Source organism: Nicotiana tomentosiformis, chromosome 10 (assembly GCF_000390325.3).
Source record: "Nicotiana tomentosiformis chromosome 10, ASM39032v3, whole genome shotgun sequence".
NCBI classification, from domain to species: domain Eukaryota; kingdom Viridiplantae; phylum Streptophyta; class Magnoliopsida; order Solanales; family Solanaceae; genus Nicotiana; species Nicotiana tomentosiformis.
Window position 1 is genome coordinate 42,770,486 of NC_090821.1, and position 21,892 is coordinate 42,792,377.

The 21,892-nt window shown below is 40.4% G+C and overlaps 1 protein-coding gene across 1 annotated transcript; it reads left to right on the top strand.

Moving 5' to 3' along the window:
• The first annotated feature begins 19,319 nt into the window (after window positions 1-19,319).
• Window positions 19,320-20,003, top strand: LOC138900086 (uncharacterized). The gene is made up of 2 exons (XM_070186792.1): window positions 19,320-19,564; window positions 19,679-20,003. Exons 1-2 carry the CDS (start codon window positions 19,320-19,322, stop codon window positions 20,001-20,003), a joined length of 570 nt encoding a protein of 189 aa, XP_070042893.1.
• The last annotated feature ends 1,889 nt before the right edge of the window (window positions 20,004-21,892 follow it).

The following is a 21,892-nucleotide window of genomic DNA, read 5'->3' on the forward strand; positions in this document are numbered from 1 at the left end:
GCCTGTCTTAGCTAAGGAGAAATATTTATCAAGGAATTTTCTAGTCATCTCCTCCCAAGTTCTAATTGATCCCATGGGCAAGCTTCGAAGCCACTGTTTTGCATCATCTTTAAGAGAAAAGGGGAATGCCCTTAAATACACTGCTTCTTGTGACACACCATTGTATTAGAAGGTATTCATAATCTCCTCGAAGTCCATTAGATGTGTATTTTGATCTTCGTTTGGATTCTCTTTGAAGACACAGCAATTCTGAAGAGTTTGAAGCAACCCTTGCTTCAATTCAAAATTATTTGATGCAATTGGAGGTGGTCTAACACTTGATACACCTTGATTGTAGACCGGTCTAGCATAATTTCCAAGTGGTCTCCTAGGCATGGGAGCTATATTTCCGAACTGGTCTGCAGCCAAGGGTTGATTCTGAACAATTCTCAGACCCCTCTCTTCTTCATAGATTCCAGCCAAATCTTTGCATCTCTAATAGTTGCTTTCTCAGTATCCCGTGCAGCTTGTTCACTTCGTTGGGTTACTTCTCTCTCAACCAAATCTACATTATCATCATTGATTCCAGCCATATCTTTGGTTAAGGATTGCCCAACCTTTTCTGATGTCTCGGTGAGATTTATTTCCTTCCTCAGCTGTCACAATTATTTTTCAATTTCTAGCTCGTATGGTAGCACTTCCTTCACAGAAGTTTGAGTCATGCACCAATCTAACCTGTAACTTGCACACAGTCAAAGAACACCAAACGTAAAAAGAGAAAAATAAAAGAAAAATTCCTGAATTAGCATTACAAACTATATCAAACACTATTGATTGTCAATCCCTGGCAATAGCGCCAAAATTTGACGAGCGCAAAACACCACTTAAATTATGCTCGCTAGTCAAAGATAGTATAGTATAATATCGTATCCATATGGATTGGAGTTAAACAGTATTTTCATAGTTTCTACATCTATATAATGAATAATCGAGATTTATATGATCAACAATCGAGATTTATATGATGAATAACTAAAATTAACTAAGAATCTAAAGTTATTGACTAATGACAATTGAAACAAAGATAAGCAAGGGAATTATCAGTGGGAGAAAAATAGGGGTTGATAGGATAGGTGCAAGATAATTGTTGGGATTTTACTCTAGATAATTCACTTCTAATGTTTAAGTGAGTCTCCCGAATTCACTCAATTATTAGTTCAAACGTTCAGCAAAAACTCCTCTCTCGATTAAGTCTTAACCTCACAAGATTAACCAATTTAAGCAAGTGAAGATATGCAATAATGCGTAGAGGATTACTCTTTAGGAGAACCTCTCTCGATTATCCTCCTAACTAGGTTTAATCAATGATTAAAATAGCCTATTTCGATTGCTAAGAAGATTTAATGAACTCAACCAACAAGATAATGTAAAGATATCATAAGTTATGCCACTCTCGATTACATGAACAAGTGAATACAGATGTGTCACGCCTCGAACCTGGGGGGAGACCGGCACCCGGTGCCTCATCTATCCTTGCGTACCAACTTGTGACTAAGGAACTCTGAACATGTGATGTCGTACTTTGGCCATGGGCCACATTGCAAGATAACTGCGAATGCTGACTAAATATCAATATAAAGCTGGGCTGACAAGGCTGTCATAACTACTACAGCTGGTAGAACAACAAAATATACATAAAAGGCCTACCAGCCCAACATACTGCACTAACTTGACAGGATATGTCTACAAGCCTCTACTGGTGGATATACTATGATCGGAATAGCTCCCCGGCCAACTCATAACATATACATATATATACAAGATGTACATAAAGCTCTAGACCCGAAAACTCCGAAAGGCATGGAGCTTACCGATCAAGCTGAACTCGGGCAACACTTAATGAGGAGGTCTACCCGTCTGTCTGTCCGAACCTGCACGCATGAAATGCAGCACCCCCAGAAAAGGGACGTCAGTACGAAATAATGTACCATGTAAGGCAATATACTGAAAGCTAAAACTGAACTGTAATACAATAAGTGAAAGCAACTGGAAGTCAAAGATAATCTGAAGATATGCTTACCTGCTGATACTGACTCAACTCTCTCAATATAGTAAGTAAAATAGATGTCCGGCCCTATAAGGCTTGGTGTGTATATATATATATATATATATATATATATATATATAAAACTGCTCTGCCATAGTAGGCTCGCTCATAGGCGCTCGGCCATAGTAGGCTCTGTATCTCGACCAACTGGGCTCGCTCATAGGCTCTCGGCCACAGTAGGCTCGGTATATAACTTACCATCCGATCAGAGGTTGTCCAATAGGGGCCTGCCCATCGATTATAGCTCGATGGTAATGAAAATTCTGTAATAATGTATATATAGACTCTCTGCTCTCTTGACTAGAAGGAGGAAATACTCAACCGATTATTGTACTTACAAAACTAGGAAACATATACGTAAATTCCGGAACATGAATTTTTTCTTTATACCTCGTTATCAAACTTGTGTAATTACGAGATCATGCAAAATAAAGGAAGAGCTTAGCCTTAACATACTTGAGCCGGTTCTCTGAACAATCCCTCTAACACACGACAATCGCGACAAAACACGTGACGGCAAGACCGGAGTAGGAAAAATCTGTATGATGTTCTTGAGAAAGATTGCACCGTACTCCTATAGAATCGCAAAATCTCGTTGCTAATTTTTCTAAGAAGTTTCGTATGAACGTAAGTAACTTATGTTACTATCAAGTATCATCTTGGAGGAAACCTTCTTGCTGAACCTTTTCATTAATTTCAGAGACACCAAAACGAATTAAAAATGGATTTTAAGTCTTTTTGGAATGAAATGTTGTTTTGTACCCCAATTCCTAGAAATGAAGTGTCTTGCCATTATCATTTAGGTTGCCACCTTTCCATTCCATTGTAAGAGTCATGAATATGGATAAGGCCTTGCTGCCACGTGGGGGTGGGGTGGGGAAATTTTAAATTTATCCTATAATTAATTAATTAATTAGGTAATATCCCGCTACCCGGTAATTAACCAATTACCCGCATAATTAAGAATTATCTCAAATTACTTAAAATTTTACTTATTTTTAATACACTTTATACACCTTACTATCATGGTCATGTGGTACCTTGTATGGTACTACTCCATAAATACCGGGTATTTTAGCTTGGGCCGTATTTTATCCCAAAATGACAAATTTCGACGAAACTCATTTTCTTAGATTTGCTTACCCTCTCACCTTCACAAATTTACTTATCCCTTATTTGAAATAGCATAATACTTGTAACCTCAAAATAATCTCATTCCCAAGCTTGCATCAATTTACTTATGGCGTACATTCACGTATGAAAACATGGGTTGTAACATCATTCTCCCCTTTGGAACATTCGTCCTCGAATGTTGACTGATGCACTTATCATTCTCATAGCTTATGTCTTCCGAATACTTTAGTACTTTCCTTTCCATAATTCCAAAGGCCAAGGCGTTCCCCCCTTTAGGCCTCTTTCTCACACCACGACTTGTGGTCGGAATCATTTCAATCTCGTAATTGTTGCTATTTTTTTATCATGCAGTCTGTACGACTCTGGCCTTGTAAGTGTGCCTATGCAACTCTTCTCCCCTTTTTCCTCTAGTTTTTAGACAATCTCTAGGCCTCACTTTGTGAACATATACATAACTATAACAATATAGGTATACTGAAGTTCTTCGCTCGGTACTTTGTTGAACTTGCGAATATTACTATATCTTGTTTCATAGCCCCGGTTATCCATCCATATGACTTTACTGCATCAAGGTAGGTTATACTATACCATAACTCTTACATCAATTTATCGTTACTGAGGTATGCTACCAAATTCCAGGTTACTTTTGTTGCTTATCCTATAGGTATAAATCTCAGTCCTTTAATGCTTCTTCATTACCGTTCATCTTAAAAATGATGGCCTAATATCATGTCATACTTTGTAAGTTTTACCCATTCTTTGTTGATTTACCTTAATACCGATAACTTGACCTCTTATGTAACACTGCCGCTAGGGCTCACGTCTCATCGGGGAACATCCACCTGGGGTGATACCATGCTTCCATAGTTGTACTTCATAGCATCCCAACGTGATTCATCTTATGGGGGGTTATTCTAATCCCGTGTCGTCTGTGAAATCCTTTTTTTTTTCAAATCATTACTCAATTGAAGGCCCAAAAAACCATCCTTTATTTATCACAATTACACCCTCATTCTACTATCAGGGTAGCATTCTATCTTTTCTAAATGCTATTAGTCTTAGACTCCTTTGAGTTCGTTCAGGCTATACTGAGCTTTCTATAACTTAGAGGAACCATCAACTCCCTTGTTTTCACGGGGTTAATTCCGAGGACTTATACATTTCTTGTCAACTCCTCACTTGCCCTTTCTTATCCTTACTCATGTCTTCCTAAAACCTGTCGCTTTACCGTACTTTAGCTTGTGACCGATTTCCTCATGCTTTTCTGGGACCTCAAGCGAGACATCGCATCGTCTCTAACTCTTCTTTTACTCTCTAATTAGACCTTTTAGTACTTAGAAACCATAGGCTGGAAGGTATGCCACTGACGATGTTGCTATCATTCCTGGATACTGAATCCTCGTGCTTCTAGCCTTTTATCCGCAGTATGGACTATTCACAACCTTCTGTATTTGAGTATCTTGTATGATGTTCCCCTTTACCTTTCTTACCTTAAAATCTTGCACCGTATCTTCTATCTCTTTCATGACCTCCCTTCCATATAGGTATAATTCACGTTCACAACTTGAAGCTCTATTATAATACTTGCACCTCTGGGCATACACAATTCGGTGGGAGCTTCATACTGACTTCTTATGAGGCTGGTACTTCTTCTAACTGGCTTTCTCGTAGAGCCATCATAGAATATAGTTGTTATACTGTCTATTTTGTACCTCTGATGTTAAGAGTAATTCTGCAACATTCCCAATCACGATTTCTATAATTTTTCTGGGTCTAATAATCAGACTCCTGATTTACTTTGTTAATGTAACTCTTTAGTTTCCTGTTCCTTCTGATCAGCCTTTATGAAGGCTTAAGTCATATTCTGATCTACGGCTCATGGTATTACTTTAGCCCTTCATGGACACTATGGAATATTCAGGATACAATCTTCTAACAATTCAATCCTTTGTCTATGACCTAGACTCAATTCTTTCTTTTAACTTATACTGGAGTCTTCTACGACTGTATGATTGTCAACATATATGTTGCATGGCTTATACTCCGAACTCTTAAGTGTGTTCATAACATAACTAACTCAGGATCATTGATCGAATAATTCCTTTCGTTCCATTTCAGCTTTCTTCAAACGTAAGCAATTGCTTTTCCTGGCCTTTTTGCCCCCGCGTGCATACTTAGCTTATATGAGTTCTCGCGCATGCCGAAGTTTTTGTGCAACTCATATGGTCTCGAATATAACTTTTGGTTTTACTCCCCGCTCATTAGCCATGGTAGGTGCAACTTTCTTTTGGAGTGCATACAATTTTGTAGTTAGACTGTTGTTACACAACCATTTCCTCTTTAGGTCATTGTGATTTGGTTGAAGCCTTATTCCTTATTTCCTCAACTAGTCTTTCATTGTAGTACTTAGGGGGGATCCTCTAACTTTTGTAAGGCTGCGAGCTTATCATATCGTATGCCTGGCGGAATTTTTGATGTTCTTCCTCGCCTATAATTACCTGTAGTTACTTATCTCCATGCCCTTGTGCTTGTAGGGTTGCCTCTAAACTAATATTTTGACTGTCTTCCCATTTGCACTCTCTTTTATTCCCGTAACATTCATACTGTACCTTTAACTACCCCGACTCCTATCTGAATATATCTCAAGTATTACAATGACATTACAGCGAGGCTGAATTCACTATATAGGGTTTTACTATGCTTATCTTGCACGATCTGCTGATTCGTCTGCAACCTCCTGTCTAGCCATAATTAGGCTCTTCCTTTACTATTCCATAATTACTAGAACCACTTAATTCTGGCTTAATGCCACATCATTCCATATTCCCCCCTTTAGGGGAGTACTAATATTTAGCGCTACGACGATCTACCTATAGATGTTTTACCTCTTCTCACATCATTGATGACCATTACTCGCATTACAGTGATCCTTCTGTATCAAGGATAGCAACTTTCCTTACTCATGAGGGTGACACTTAGTATAACTGGCACATACAGTCCCTTAAGCTTAACGTTGCTCACAGTACTTGCTTTAGGGAAGCGTCTTCTTGAATGACCTTTCTCTGAGTTTCTTATGAATCTTCTTCTGCTGTCCATTCTATTATTGCTGGAACGCAATCTGAAATTCTCATGATGCAGATCATTATCAAATTACTCAATCCCTAATTCATGTTTAGCTTACCTTGTTCACCAGCCCCTACTGATTTCTATTACTTTGGGGTCTAACTTTTCCTTCTGGCAGTCGCGTTGGAGTCACGAACTTATTTCTCGAAATGAGGATAAAACCTTATGGCCTATACTCTTTTGTTGTCTCCAGGCCTAGCACCTCTCATCTTCTCCTTCCCTCGATTATAGACTATGTAACACTGTCATTTCATTTGTTTTCCACTGTTGTCATCCATGTATCACATCTCAATCATAATGCTTCATTAACTCTCTTCTTATTTCCCTCTAACATTTATGTCTATTACTTTATTCTGAAAACAAGAACAAGATATTCCTTTTCTCTTAGCTCCCCTTGCTCCATCCATTGGCTCTTCGCGTTGCCTCACATTCTCTCTCTACTAGGGACGGGAGCCATACTAAGATAATATTTATCCCTTTCAAGGCTTCCAGTGCCTATCTTTATGGTACTCATATCTAGCCATACTATTTTAGAGTGCACCATCTGGGTGCCTCACAAGAAGATCCATTAGCATATTTGCACTATCCTTCGAAAATGTCAACTAACGCAAACATTCCATCCCCTATTTTTGGTCACTCTAACCCCAGCCAGATCTTGATATTCGTCCTTCTGTTATACTACTTTTGTTAACTTCCATAGGAAATAAATGAGGTGGGTGTGGCCATTTGTACATACCTCTGCTACCGTTGAAGGTAAATCAAAATGCTTATATCTCCCGTCCTGAATGGTAAATAATGATAGTCTTCATTAACTCGGCGCCCCGTACCCTTCTTCACCTTGCTTCTTTTACTTGTTGAGACTTGTACTATCTTCTGAATCTCTCATTATCTTTCACCATAGAGGTGGATAGATATCCTTGCCTTAAGGCTCCTTATCAAGAGGCTTACACGTCTTAGTACACACATGATCTACAGGAGACCTTACATTTTCTCATCATAAGCATCATAAAAAATTGAGTTCCTCTGACTCAACTCTTCCATATCCGCATTCAATCTCTTACCAACTGGAGATATCGTCGTATTATGGATAAAATAAAATCTAGGAGTTTGAATTCTTATAAATGAGCTCTACCACATGATCTAGAGTAAGAAGAAAGAGTGACAGTCTTAAATGCCCTGTAGCCTCCTACTTATAAGTGTGGTGTACGAAACACCCATAAACAAGACTCTACTAGATACGGCCATAGACTCTCTAGGACAGAACTGCTCTGATACCACTTTTGTCACGCCCCGAACCTGGGGGCGAGACCGGTACCCGGTGCCTCATCTATCCATGCATACCAACTTACGACTAAGGAACTCTGAACATGTGATGTCGTACTTTGGCCATGGGCCACATTGCAAGACAACTGCGAATGCTGACTAAATATCAATATAAAACTGGGCCGACAAGGTCGTCATAACTACTACAGCTGGTAAAATAATAAAATATACATAAAAGGCCTACCATCCCAACCTACTGCACGAACTGACAAGATATGTCTAAAACCCTCTACTAGTGGATATACTGTGATCAGAACAGCTCCCCGACCTACTCATAACATATATACATATATACACAAGATGTACATAAAGTTATAGACCCGGCAACTCTGAAAGGCATGGAGCTTACCGATCAAGCTGAACTCGGGCAACACTTAATGAGGAGGTCTACCCGTCTGTCTGTCTGAACCTGCATGCATGACATACAGCGCCCCCAGAAAAGGGACGTCAGTACGAAATAATGTACCGAGTATGTAAGGAAATATACTGAAAGCTGAAACTGAACTGATAATATAATAAGTGAAAGCAACTGGAAGTCAAAGATAATCTGAAGATATGCTTACCTGTTGATCCTGACTCAACTCTCTTAATATAGTAAGTAAAATAGATGTTCGGCCCTATAAGGCTCGGTATATATATATATAACTGCTCTACCGTAGTAGGCTCGCTCATAGGCGCTCGGCCATACTAGGCTCTGTATCTCGACCAACTGGGCTCGCTCATAGGCGCTCGGCCACAGTAGGCTCGGTATATAACTTACCACTGATCAGAGGTTGCCCAATAGGGGCCTGCCCATCGATTATAGCTCGATGGTAATGAAAATATTGTAATACTATATATATATATATAGACTCTCTGCTTTTTTGACTGGAAGGAGGAAATACTCAACTGAATAATGTACTTACAAGACTAGGAAAAATATACGTAAATTCCGGAAGATGAATATTTGCTTTATACCTCGTTATCAAACTTGTGTAATTACGAGATCATGTAAAATGAAGGAAGAGCTTAGATTTAACATACTTGAGCCGGTTCTCCGAAAAATCCCTCTAACACACGACAATCGCGACAAAATACGTGACGGCAAGACCGGAGTAGGAAAAATCTGTATGATGTTCTTGAGAAAGATTGTATCGTACTCCTATAGAATCGCAAAATCTCGTTGCTAATTTTTCTAAGAAATTTCGTATGAACTTAAGTAACTTACGTTACTATCAAGTTGGAGGAAACCTTCTTGCTGAACCTTTTCTTTAATTTTAGAGAGACCAAAACGAATTGAAAATGGGTTTTAAGTCTTTTTGGAATGAAATGTTGTTTTGTATCCCAATTCCTAGAAATGAAGTGTCTTGCCATTATCATTTTGGTTGCCACCTTTCCATACCATTGTAAGAGTCATGAATATAGACAAGGCAGTCATGAATATGGACAAGGCCTTGCTGCCATGTGGGGGTGGGGTGGGAAAATTTTAATCTTATCCTATAATCAATTAATTAATTAGGTAATATCCCGCTACCCGGTAATTAACCAATTACCCGCATAATTAAGAATTATCTCAAATTACTTAAAATTCTACTTATTTTTAATATACTTTATATACCTTACTATCATGGCCATGTGGTATCTTGTATGGTACTACTCCATAAATACCGGGTATTTTAGCTCGGGCCGTATTTTATCCCAAAATGACAAATTTTGACGAAACTCATTTTCTTCGATTTGCTTACCCTCTCACCTTCACGAATTTACTTATCCCTTATTTGAAATAGCATAATACTTGTAACCTCAAAATAATCTCATTCCCGAGCTTGCATCAATTTACTTATGGCATACTTTCACGTACGAAAACATGGATTGTAACAAGATACAACCTTAAATCATCCAAAAACACTTCAATGCATAAAACTAGAGTTATAATCCACAAACAATCATCAATACACCAAATCTATCAAACCCTAAAGGGAACTACTCCATAGATATGGAGCATCTCATCATAAATAATTTTAAAGTAAAGAAAAACATAAATTCAATCCAAACTCGGGTCTTGAGTGAGGAAGGAATGATGAAATCTTTGTGCTCGTGTTCTTCCAACTCCTCCTTCGCCTCCTTAGGTCGAATATGTGTCCAAAGTCCAAAAAATAATATTTTTTCATGTATTTATGCCAAGTAGGGTCGGGCCCAAACAAAATCACCTTTTCTTGGCCGAAATAGGAGATTTGCTCTGTAAAAATTACACATGCGTACCGCATGGGGCGACACGCCATGCGGGACATTAGTGGAAAAATCCAAAGAGAACGTTCTGACGGACAGCAGCACAATAGCACTGTCTCCGCCCAGCGCGACGCACTAATGGAAAAATTCAAAGAGATGCACAATATTGCCTGACAACAAAATTGCCAACTACTTCACTGGACACAACGTCCAACACCTCGTTGTAATTGGTAAATTCATAATGTTAATCAAGTTAAGAATCTTTAATTACTTCTAATACACATTTACAAAGCTATTTCACGTGGCAGCCTTATTCCACCCTTTTGGCATTCTTGTCTTTTATTTTCTTATACATACTTAGTTCTCGATTATTGCTTTTTCTTTGGTCTTCTACTCGGACTTCAAAGCTCCACATTGTTTGATTTAGTTCTAAATTATCTTTTTAACTCGGAATCACTTCCTGCAAGGTATAAAATAAATAATAAGTACAAAACACTACCAATTAAAGCTCATACATAAGTAAAGTGCAGTGAATTAGAGTGCAATAAACGACTAAAATACGTAATTCTAGCCTACCATCAATGGGCGAACGACATCACCGACCATATAAAATCTCAAATGGAGCCATCTCAATGCTGGACTGGTAACTGTTGTTATAAGCAAACTCGGCCAGAGGAAAGAATCGATCTCACTGCCCTCCGAAGTCAATCACACACGCTCTGAGCATATATTCATCCGCCACCACCAATAATGCTGCCCCAGGCCACGATACATCTTCGTAGCACCTAGATGAATAGAATACCGAGAACTATATGCCTCCTCTAGAATCTTCTCCCTCAAGCCGTCAACATTAGGAACACATATGCAACCCTGGAGTCGCAGAACACCATCCTCACCGATAGTAACCTCCTTATCACCACCCTGTAGCACCGTCTCGCTAAGAACCAACAAGTGTGGATCATCGTACTAACGAGCCTTGATCCGCTCAAATAATGAAGACTGAGCCACAACTCATGCAAGAACTCGACTGGGCTCTAAAATATCCAACCTCACAAGTCTGTTAGCCAAGGACTGAATGTCCAAAGCCAATGGCCTCTCCTCTGCTGAAATGAATGCCAAACTACCCATACTCTCAGCCTTTCTGCTCAAGGCATCCGCAACCAAATTCGCCTTGCCCAGATGACAAAGGATGGTAATATCATAGTCCTTCAGTAACTCAAGCCACCTGCGCTGCCTCAAATTAAGATCCCCCTACTTAAACAAATGCTGCAAGCTGCGATGAAAGATGTAAACCTCATAGGACACCCCATAAAGATAATGCCTCCAGATCTTGAGAGAATAAACTATCGCTGCCAACTCCAAATCATGTACAGGGTAATTCTTCTCATGGGGCTTCAGCTGACGTGAAGCATATGAAATAACTCACCCCTCCTGCACCAATACACAACTCAAGCCAACACGTGATATGTCGCAAAACACAGTATACATCCATGAACCGGAGGGCAACACTAACACTGGTGTTGTAGTCAATGCGGTCTTGAGCTTCTGAAAGCTCGCCTCGCAATCATCAGACCATCGGAATGGATCACCCTTCTCGGTCAATCTAGTCTAAAGTGTCGCAATAGGCGAGAAGCCTTCCACAAACTAACGACAAAAACCTACTAACCCCAAGAAGCTCCTGATCTCGATCGTTATGGTAGGACGAGGCTAGCTCTGGACTGCCTCGATCTTCTTAGGATCTACCTTAATACACTCACCTGATACAACATGTCCCAATAATTCCATTGAATCTAACCAGAACTCATACTTGGAGAACTTTGCATACAACTTATGTTCCCGCAAGGTCTGAAGCACAACTCTCAAATGCTGCTCGTTCTCCTCCATACTACGCAGGTAGATCAATATGTCATCAATGAAGACAATGACAAATGAGTCAATATATGGCCAAAACACTCGGTTCATCAAATCCATAAACGCTGCCAGGGCATTGGTCAAGCTGAAGGACATCACTAGAAACTCATAGTGCCCATATCTAGTTCGGAAAGCCGACTTCGGAACATCCGAAGCACGAATCTTCAGTTGATGGTACCCAGATCTCAAGTCGATCTTAGAGAACACCCTGGCACCCTACAACTGGTCAAACAAATCATCAATGCACGGCAACGGGTACTTGTTCTTAATGGTAACTTTGTTTAACTGGTGGTAATCAATGCATATCTGCATACTCCGATCTTTCTTTTTTCACAAACAATATTGATGCACCCTAAGGAGACACACTCGGCCTGACGAGCCCCTTGGCTAGCAACTCTTCAAGATGTTCTTTCACCTCTTTCAACTCTTTTGGAGCCATGCGGTATGGTGGAATAGAGATGGGTTGGGTACCAAGTGCCAAATCAATACCGAAATTGATATCACGATCTGGTGGCATGCCTGGTGGATTAGAAAGAAACACATCGGAGAACTCCCGCACCACGGGCACTCAATCGTGGGAGTCTCTATAGCAGTATCCCAAACATAAGCCAGATAAGCCAAAAAATCCTTCTCGACCATATGCCGAGCCTTCAAGAAAGAGATAACTCGGTTAGATGTACTAATAGATGAACCCCTCCACTCCAATATAGGCAACTTTGGTATCGCCAAGGTAACAATCTTGGAATTACAATCAAGAACGACATGGTACGAAGACAACTAGTCCATGCCCAGGATGAACTCAAAGTCGGTCATGTCGAGCAACAGAAGATCCGCTCTGGTCTAATAACCATAGAAAGTTTAAATACAGAACCGGTAAATCTGATCCACAATAACAAAATCGCCCACTAGTGTGGACACATATACAGGAGCACCCAAGGACTCACGAGAGACACCCAAATAATGAGAAAATAGAGATGAAACAAATGAATATGTAGACCCTAGATCAAATAGTACCGAAGCATCCCTACCGCTGACAGAAATAATACTTGTGATTGCGGCGTCTCAGGATACTGCATCTGGTCTGGCTGGAAAAGCATAGAACCTAGTTGGAGTGCCACATGATTGGCCTCCACCTCTAGGGTGACCGTTAACCAACTGTACTCCGCCTCTAGTCGGCCTAACGGCTGGTGCAGAAGCTGGTGCGATGATCTTAGGCTGATGGCCTTGCTGTATTGCCTTGCCCCGAAGCCTGGGGCATAATTTCCTCACATGACAAAGCTCCCTACATTCATAGCAACCTAATAGTGTGGATGATGACTGACCCTGAGTCTGACCCTAGGGACCCGAACACCCACTGGAAGAATCCTGAGTAGCCCGTAGACGGTAGGAGCTCTCTGGAATGGCGCTGAAATAGGGTCGTACTTGACCACCCCGAGAAGGCGGTGGTGCTGAATACGTGGGCCTGCTAGACTGGCCCCTCACAAACTGGCCTCTGCCCCCAGACGGAGCACCACTAAACCCTCCAAAATATCGAGGTCGCTTGTCCCTCGGTACATGCTCTCGGCCCTGCTGATGAATACCATCGATCCACCGAGCTATCTCTACAACTTGCTCGTAAAGAGTCCACATCTCAATCTCTCGGGCCATAGTAACCCCGATACCATAAAGCAAGCCTGCAATAAACCTCTGCACTCGCTATGCATGGTGGGGAGTATCATAAGTGTATGGATAGACAACTCAGATATTCTCGGCTCATAATCGATCACAAATATCTGACCCTGCTGGAGCCGCTCTTCCCCCTAAGAGGGTGGAATATATCTCTCCAGAAATAGATGTGTGAACTGGTCCCAAGTCATGGGAGGAGAACCTATTATTCTGGTGAGGAGATAGGACTGCCACCATCTATGGGCCCTAACGTCCAACTGAAATGTGGTGAAATCCACCCCGTGGGATCCAATACTCTCATGTGTGTGCAGTCTATCCCTGCAATGATCAATAAAGTTCTGGGGTTCCTCATGTTGGATGTAGCCTAGTCCATCTATCCAACAGCTTCTACGGCTCGCCGGTCACGGCTGGTCTGGGCTCTGGTATAGCCGCTGCAACTGGATGAGCCCCGCCCGCAAGTAGTGCACCTAGGGTCTGATATACAGCAGTAGCGTGCCCTGGAGCCTGAGAGGTAGGGGTCTGTGCTCCCCTTCCCGCCTGAGATGTGGCTGGGTCTGCTAGAAATAAACCAACCTGCATCATAATTTCCATGAACCGCAGCATACGGCCCACGACCTCCTGAAATCTCGGTGCGGACATTAAATATCGGAACTGGCTCAGCTGCAGGCGCCTCACCCATCTCCTCAATGACAGGATCCTCCACTGGATCCGTTGGTGGTACAACGAGAGCAACTCTAGGACGTCCTCGTCCTCGAGCAAGAGTTGGAGCTCTCCCTCGACCTCTGCCTAGGCCTCTAGCAATAGGGAAAGCAGCTCCTCCACCGCCAGGGACATCCGCCGCTCGCGTTCTCACCATCTATGAGAGAATAAGAGAAAGATACTTAGCACAACATCACCTGCATGATAGGAGATGAAGAAAGATAAGTTTCCTAACACTCTATAGCCTCTCGAATATAATTACGGATGTCTCCGCACCGATCCGCAAGATTCTATTATGTACGCTCATGACTTGTAAGACCAATGTGAACCTAGAGCTCTAATACCTAGCTGTCGTGACCTAATTCCCACTATAGGTTGTGATGGCGCCCAACGTCACCGCTAGGCAAGCCAACGGTGAACTATCCATTTAATCATTCATTTTAATATTTTTAAAGTCGTTAGTTTTTATTTAATAAGGAAGCAAATAGTAGGTGGTCATAGTAATGTGAAGCATAAACTAAACATAAGAGTAAAGTAGTGAATTTTATAATCAAAAATCATGAGTATCTACTAGAATTTCCCAAAACCCTGTGTCAAGTGCACAAGCATCTAGTAGAATATACAAAACTCCCTACAACTACTGTCTAAAACAAAATAGACAGAAATAATAAATACAACAAGAGGAGGCTCTGGGTGATGCAGAACGGAGCATGGGAAGCAGCTCACCACTAGGCCTCCGGGTAATGCGGATGCACGCCTGGACGAACACCAGATGTACCTGCCTCAGAACCTGCACAATTTGTGCAGAAGTGTAGCGTGAGTACATAAATAACATGTTCCCAGTAAGTATCTAGTCTAATCTCGAAGAAGTAGTGACGAGAGGTCGACATCGACACTTACTAGAGGTCAATAAATAAAATGTTAAAATCATAAGTAGGCATGAAATACAATAATAGCATTGAAATAAGAAGCAATAAATAATGATTGTTAAACATAATATCAATTTAAAGTATCCAACTATCACAGTCCAAGTCTTTAACACATAAGAGACACCAAGTAATTTTTCAAGTCTCAAATCAAGAAAAGAAATATCAAGTATAATCGAACTCCGAAAAAAATATCACGCACGAGTTATGCCGAGGTCGTACGTCCCGATCCAGAATAGTGTGTACACTGCCGAGGGTCGACCGGCATGAACCATAAATGCATCTATTATGCTGCCTAGGTATTCGGTCTGATCCACAGGAATAGAGAATACTCTGCAAACTCCGATTAACGGCTACTACATAAGAATAAAACTCAAAGAAGGTATAAATTCTGCTAACAATCAAGTATTCCGCCGAAACTCAAAGTAATGAAGCTCAGTCTTTACAAATATTTTATCCAATTTCAATTATAAATTTATTTAATTAAACTAACAAGTTGGGAGCAAATAATACAAGTAATACATGGTAGAGTTCTAAAACTACCCGGACATAAGTAAGATTTTTAGCTATATACGGACTCTCATCACATTGTGCGCACGTAGCACCCACAATCATTAGAAAATAACCTTTCATAACACCTACGGGGATAATTCTCTCTTATAGGGTTAGGCAAGAGACTTACCTCGTTTTCAAATCATCTTCCCGGTCCACAATTCACACTAAAAGCCTCAATCCGTGCCACGCAATCTATAACTAGCCAAATGTTGTACAAACTAATCCATATATGCTCAAAAGTTTATAATTTCACTATTAGGGTAATTACCCAACCCAAACTGGAAGGTTCCTAAAATTCACAATTTTCACAATTTACATGTTAAAATCTACTCATAATCTGTGTATTAAACTCACATTAAGTAGCAATTACTTATCTTATAATACTAGGTGAAAAATCCTTCCCCAAGTAGGGTCGGACCCAGACGAAATCACCTTTTCCTGGCCGAAATAGGATATTTGCTCTGTAAAAAATACACAGGTGCGCTGCATGGGGCGACGCGCCATGCGAGACATTAGTGGGAATATCCAGAGAGCACGTTCTGACGGACAGCAGCATAATAGCACTGTCGCGCAGCCCAGCGCGACGCACTATGCGCCGCACTAATGGAAATATTCAAAGAGATGCACAATATTTCCTAACAACAAAATTGCCAACAACTTCACTGGACACGACGTCCAACACCTCGTTGTAGTTGGTAAATTCATAATGTTAATCAAGTTAAGAATATTTAATTATTTCTACTGCACATTTGCAAAGCCATTTCATGTGGCAGTCTTATTCCACCCTTTTGGCATTCTTTTCTTTTATTTTCTTATACATACTTGGTTCTCGATCCCGGCTTCATTCTTTGGGCTTCTACTCAAACTTCAAAGCTCCACATTGTTCGATTTAGTTCCAAATTATTTTTTTAACTCGGAGTCACTTCCTGCAAGGCATAAAACACATAATAAGTGCAAAACAGTACCAATTAAAGCTCATACATAAGTAAAGTGCAGTGAATTAGAGTGCAATAAGTGACTAAAATACGTAATTCTAGCCTACCATCAATGGGCGGACTACATCACCGACCATATAAAACCTCAAATGGAGCCATCTCAATGCTGGACTGGTAACTGTTGTTATAAGAAAACTCGGCCAGAGGAAAGAATCGATCCCACTGCCCTCCGAAATCAATCACACACGCTCTGAGCATATCCTCCAGGATCTGAACTGTCCACTCCGACTGCCTGTCGGTCTGTGGATAAAAGGTTGTGATGAGCTCTACCCGGGTACCCAACTCGCTCTGTACTGCTCTCCAGAAATGCGAAGTGAACTGAGGGTCTATATCTGATATGATGGAAAGAGGCACACCATGCAACCGGACAATCTCCTGAATGTAAATCTGGGCCAATCTCTATGAAGAGTACGTAATCACCACCAGAATACAGTATGCCGACTTGGTCAGCCTGTCGACAATGACCCAAACGGCATAAAACTTCCTCAACGTTCGCGGCAATCCAACTACGAAGTCCATAGTGATGCGCTCCCACTTCTACTCCGGTATAACCATATACTGAAGTAGGCCTCCTGGCCTCTGGTGCTCATACTTAACATGCTGGCAATTTAGGTATCTCGCTACATACTCAACTATTTCCTTCTTCATCCGCCACCACCAATAATGCTGCCTTAGGCCACGAAGGTAATCGAAAGAGGCTAGTTGAATCATTGATTAAACCTAGTTAGGAGAATAATCAAAAGAGATTTTCCTAAAGACCAATCCACTACGTATTCTTGCATATCTTCACATGCTTAAATTGGTTCATCTTGTGAGGTTGAAACTTAATTGAGAGAGGAGTTTCTGCTAAACGTTTGAACTAATAATTGAGTAAATTTGAGAGACTCACTTAAATATTAGAAGTGAATTATCTAGAGTTATATCTCAATAATTATCTTACACCTATCCTATCAACCCCTATTTTTCTCCCATTGATAACTTCCTTGCTTACCTTTGTTGCGATAGTCATTAGTTTATAGCTTTAGACTCTTAGTTAATTTTAGTTAGAAATCATAAAAATCTCAATTCTTGATCATCTTGGATAGCAATCAAGCTAAAAATTATGAGAATACTATTTAAATCCAATCCCTGTGGATACGATATTAAACTATACTATATTTGATTAGCGAGCATACTTTAAGTGTGTGTTTCGAGCTCATCAAATTGTGGCACTGTTACCGAAGATTGGCAATCACTAGTGTTTGAAATAGTTTGTAGTGCTAATTCAGAAATTTTTCTTTTTATTTTATTGTATTTTTCCCTTTTTACGTTTGGTGTTCTTTGACTGTGCGCAGGTGACAGGTTTTGAGTGGTGCATGACTCGAGCTTTTGCTAAAGAAGTCTCGCCGAGACATCAGAAAAGGTTGGGCAATCCTCAACCAAAGAAGATATGGCTGGAAACGGTGATGATAATGTAGATTTGGCTGCAGAAGAAGCAGCTATTAGAGATGCAAAGATTATCTACGAAGAAGAGAGGGGTCGTAGAATTGCTCAAAATCAACCTTTGGGTGCAGACCAGTTCGAAAATATAGCTCCCATGCCTGGGAGACCACTTGGCGATTATGCTAGACCGGTCTAACATCAAGATTTATCAAGTATGAGATCACCTCCAATTGCAGCAAATAATTTTTAGTTGAAGCAAGGGTTGCTTCAAACCCTTCAGAATTGTTGTGTCTTCAGAAGGAAGCCAAATGAAGATCCAAACACACATCTAATGGACTTCGAGGAGATTATGAATACCTTTCTTTCAATACAATGATGTGTCACGAGATGCAGTGTACTTGAGGACCATTGATAAAGAAGACTCCAGAGGAGATAGTTACAATTCTTGATGAGTTATCTGAAGATGCTAATCAATGGCCCTCTGAGAGTGCGGAAAGAAGAAGATCAATTGGTGTTCACCAGGTTGATGCTAACACATTTGTGCAGGTACATCTTGATGTTATGGCTAAAAAGATAAGGAAGATGACCTTGGCTACAATACAGAGTGAGCCTCACACAGCTTGTTATATATGTGCAAGAGGACACCCTACTCATGAGTGTCAAGCCTCGACCGAGGAAGTGAATGTTATGGGAAACTACAATTTTAATGCAATAGGTCAGAGGCACCCCGATTTTTCATGGAGTTCACCTGGGGGTACCGCGAATGCATGGCAACAAAATAACTCTAGACACCAGGGACAAGGAGCACCAGCAGTCCAAAATCAGCAGAGGCAGCAATTTTAGCCTCAACAACCTATTTAGTCTGGCATAGAAGATTTCATGAAGGCCTTTATTCTGAAAACTTATGAGAGGCTTGAAACTCATAGCGCAGCTATACGGGAACATGGAGCAGCGATCAAAGAAATAGGTATTGGTTTTTGAAACTTGGAAAGACAGGTTGGGAAGCTAGCCACTCTATTATCTGAGAGGATTCCAGGAACTCTCCCCGCTGATACTGAGAGAAACCCCAAAGAAACAGTGAATGTTGTAACTCTGAGAAGCGCGCAAGTATTGAAAGATCTCACCCCAATCCAAAAAGAGGTGATACTTGAAAAAGAAAGTGGGGAGCAACTGAAGAATAATGTTGATAAAAAGAAGAAAGGCCCAATGAAAATGGATAAGAAGAAGAAGGAAGAAAAATCGAGAAGGGAGGAACCTGAGAAGAGCGAGCATATGCCTGCTTTACCTTTTCCCCAAAAGCTATATAGAGAAAAGCTGGACAAGAAATTTGAGAAATCTCTAGATGTGCTGAAACAGGTTCATGTAAACTTACCATTTACAGAAGTGCTCTCACAAATGCATTCTTATGCCAAATTTATGAAGGAGATCCTGACAAAGAAGAGGAAAATAGAGAAGACCTCAGTGGTCAAGCTTACAGAGCATCACAGTGCTATATTGCAAAATAAACTCCCACAAAAGTATTGAGATCCAGGGAGTTTTACTATACCTTGCTCATTAGGAACTATAAATTTTGATAAGTCTTTATGTGATTCTGGTGCCTCAATTAATTTAATGCCTCTATCTATTTACAGGAAACTGGAGAAGGAGATTGGAGAGATAAGGTCTGCACCAATATCTTTGCAGCTGGCAGACCAAACAACTATAACACCTGAGGGGATAGTAGAAGATGTGTCAGTTCGGGTGGATAAATTTGTATTTCCTGTAGACTTTATAGTGGTGAATATGGAGGAAAACAATAAGGTCCCCCTCATCCTAGGAAGACAATTCTTAGCGATGGGTATAGCTATATTAGATATACACGAGAGAAAACTCATGCTTAGAGTAGGTGAGGAAACTATGATGTATGAGATGAATGTAGAAAAGGGGGCACAAAAAAAAACCAGCTGCAAGTGTTGAGTGGAAAGTGAAGGGCTCGAAAGAGAAGGCTACACTGAGTGAGAAAGATAAGTGTGGGGTATACCCCAAGAAGGCTGAGAAGAAGTTGTCTGCATGGATGTGCGCATTAGTTCGAAGGCGCGGAATGGAGCCCAACTTCGACTCAGACACCGACTAGATATTCAGGGAAGTTTTCTTTACCTTATGCTTTTTAATTGTGTGTCATGGGTACATGCCACAACTTAAGTGTAGGTGGGGGATATTTGTATGTATGTATAGTAGTTTTCTTTTTGCTAGTTGTAGTAGTTAGAGATAGAAAATAATTGAAAAAGTATTCAATTTTTCCCGACGATTGATATCAGCGACAGGTTTCTTGAGGGATTAAAGTCGAAAGAAAAAAGATAAAAATATTTTCTTTTGTTAGGTAGTGTAACAATTCCCCCTTGGATTTTCTTTATGCCGTGGTTCTTTTCCAAAGTTCTTGTTTGAACTGGGTGTAGTTAGTTTTTATTTTGTTAGGAGTAGGAAACCTTATGCAATGATTTGAATTGAAAGCAATATCTCTTAACTTCATTATACCTTGAGAATAGTAAGTGCTTTAGTTGTGACGCTTAGGCTCAGTTTTTGGACTCTTGCACAAGTACCTTAAATTGTATGAACCGGGTGTAGTCACTCTTATATCTAAATGTATCCTACCCATCCCGCAGCCTACATTACAACCAATTAAAGTCCTACTTGATCCTTGACTAAATGAGCTCAATTAGTAGAGTAGTACACTACGGTCAAGCTTATGGTACGTCTTTTGCGGCACATGAATGTTGCTTCTGAGAGTGAGTGAATTCTTTCTATCTTGAATTCCTAATTGTTCTTAAATTCTATTATGTGTAGAACTACTCTTTATTGTTGTGTGAGGGCACTTAATTCATGAAAGAAAGGTAATGCTTGACCTCTGTATTAGAGTAAGTGAGCGGGTTGTGAAAAATGCATGGTGCGTTTGATTCAAATCTTGAGGCGAGGATGTTACAGTATTGTGCTTAATCTATTTTAATTATTATTGGTGTGATGAGTTATGAGAGTTGTTTAAAAGGGTCGTGTTTATATAAAGTGTAGTTTGATTGCTCGAGGACGAGCAATGGTTTAAGCGTGGGGTGTTGATGGTAGGCTATAATCTCGTGTTTTAGTCGCTTATTACACTCTAATTCACTACACTTTACTTGTGTTGAGCTTTAATTGCTAGTATTTTGTACTTATTATGTGTTTTATGCCTTGTAGTAATGATTTCGAGTTATGTATATGTTGTGGAACTAATTCGAGCTATTTGGAGCTTTGAAGTTTGAGTAAAAGCCAAAGGATTAAGCCAGGATCGTGTTCGGGGGTCGAGGATCACTTCTGGACATCAAAAATCAAGGAAGAAGCAACAGCTGAAGAAATGCACTAGTACGATGCATTGTGCGATGCAGCCGTGTAATTTTGTGTCAGGAATTGACAAAGTTTAGAGGCTGGGTTTCTATGGTCTGACAAGAAAAACCACTAATACTACGCACAGTGCGACGCATGAAAAGCAGTAAGTTTGCAAGTTTTCCTATTTCGTCTTGGAAAGGGTGATTTCGTTTGGGCCCGACCCTACTTGGTATAAATACATGGAAAACGTTATTTTCTGGACTTTTGACCTAAGGAAGCTAAGGAGGAGTTGGAAAAACAAAAGCACAAGGATTTCATCATTTCTTCCTCACTCAAGACCCGAGTTTGGTTTGAATTTATGTTTTCCTATACTTTTATTATATTTGTGATGAATTACTCCATATCTATGGAGTAGTTCTCTTTAGGGTTTGATGGATTTGGTGTATTGATAATTTTTTGTGGATTGTAACTCTAGTTTTATGTATTGAATCGTTTTTTGGATGATTTAA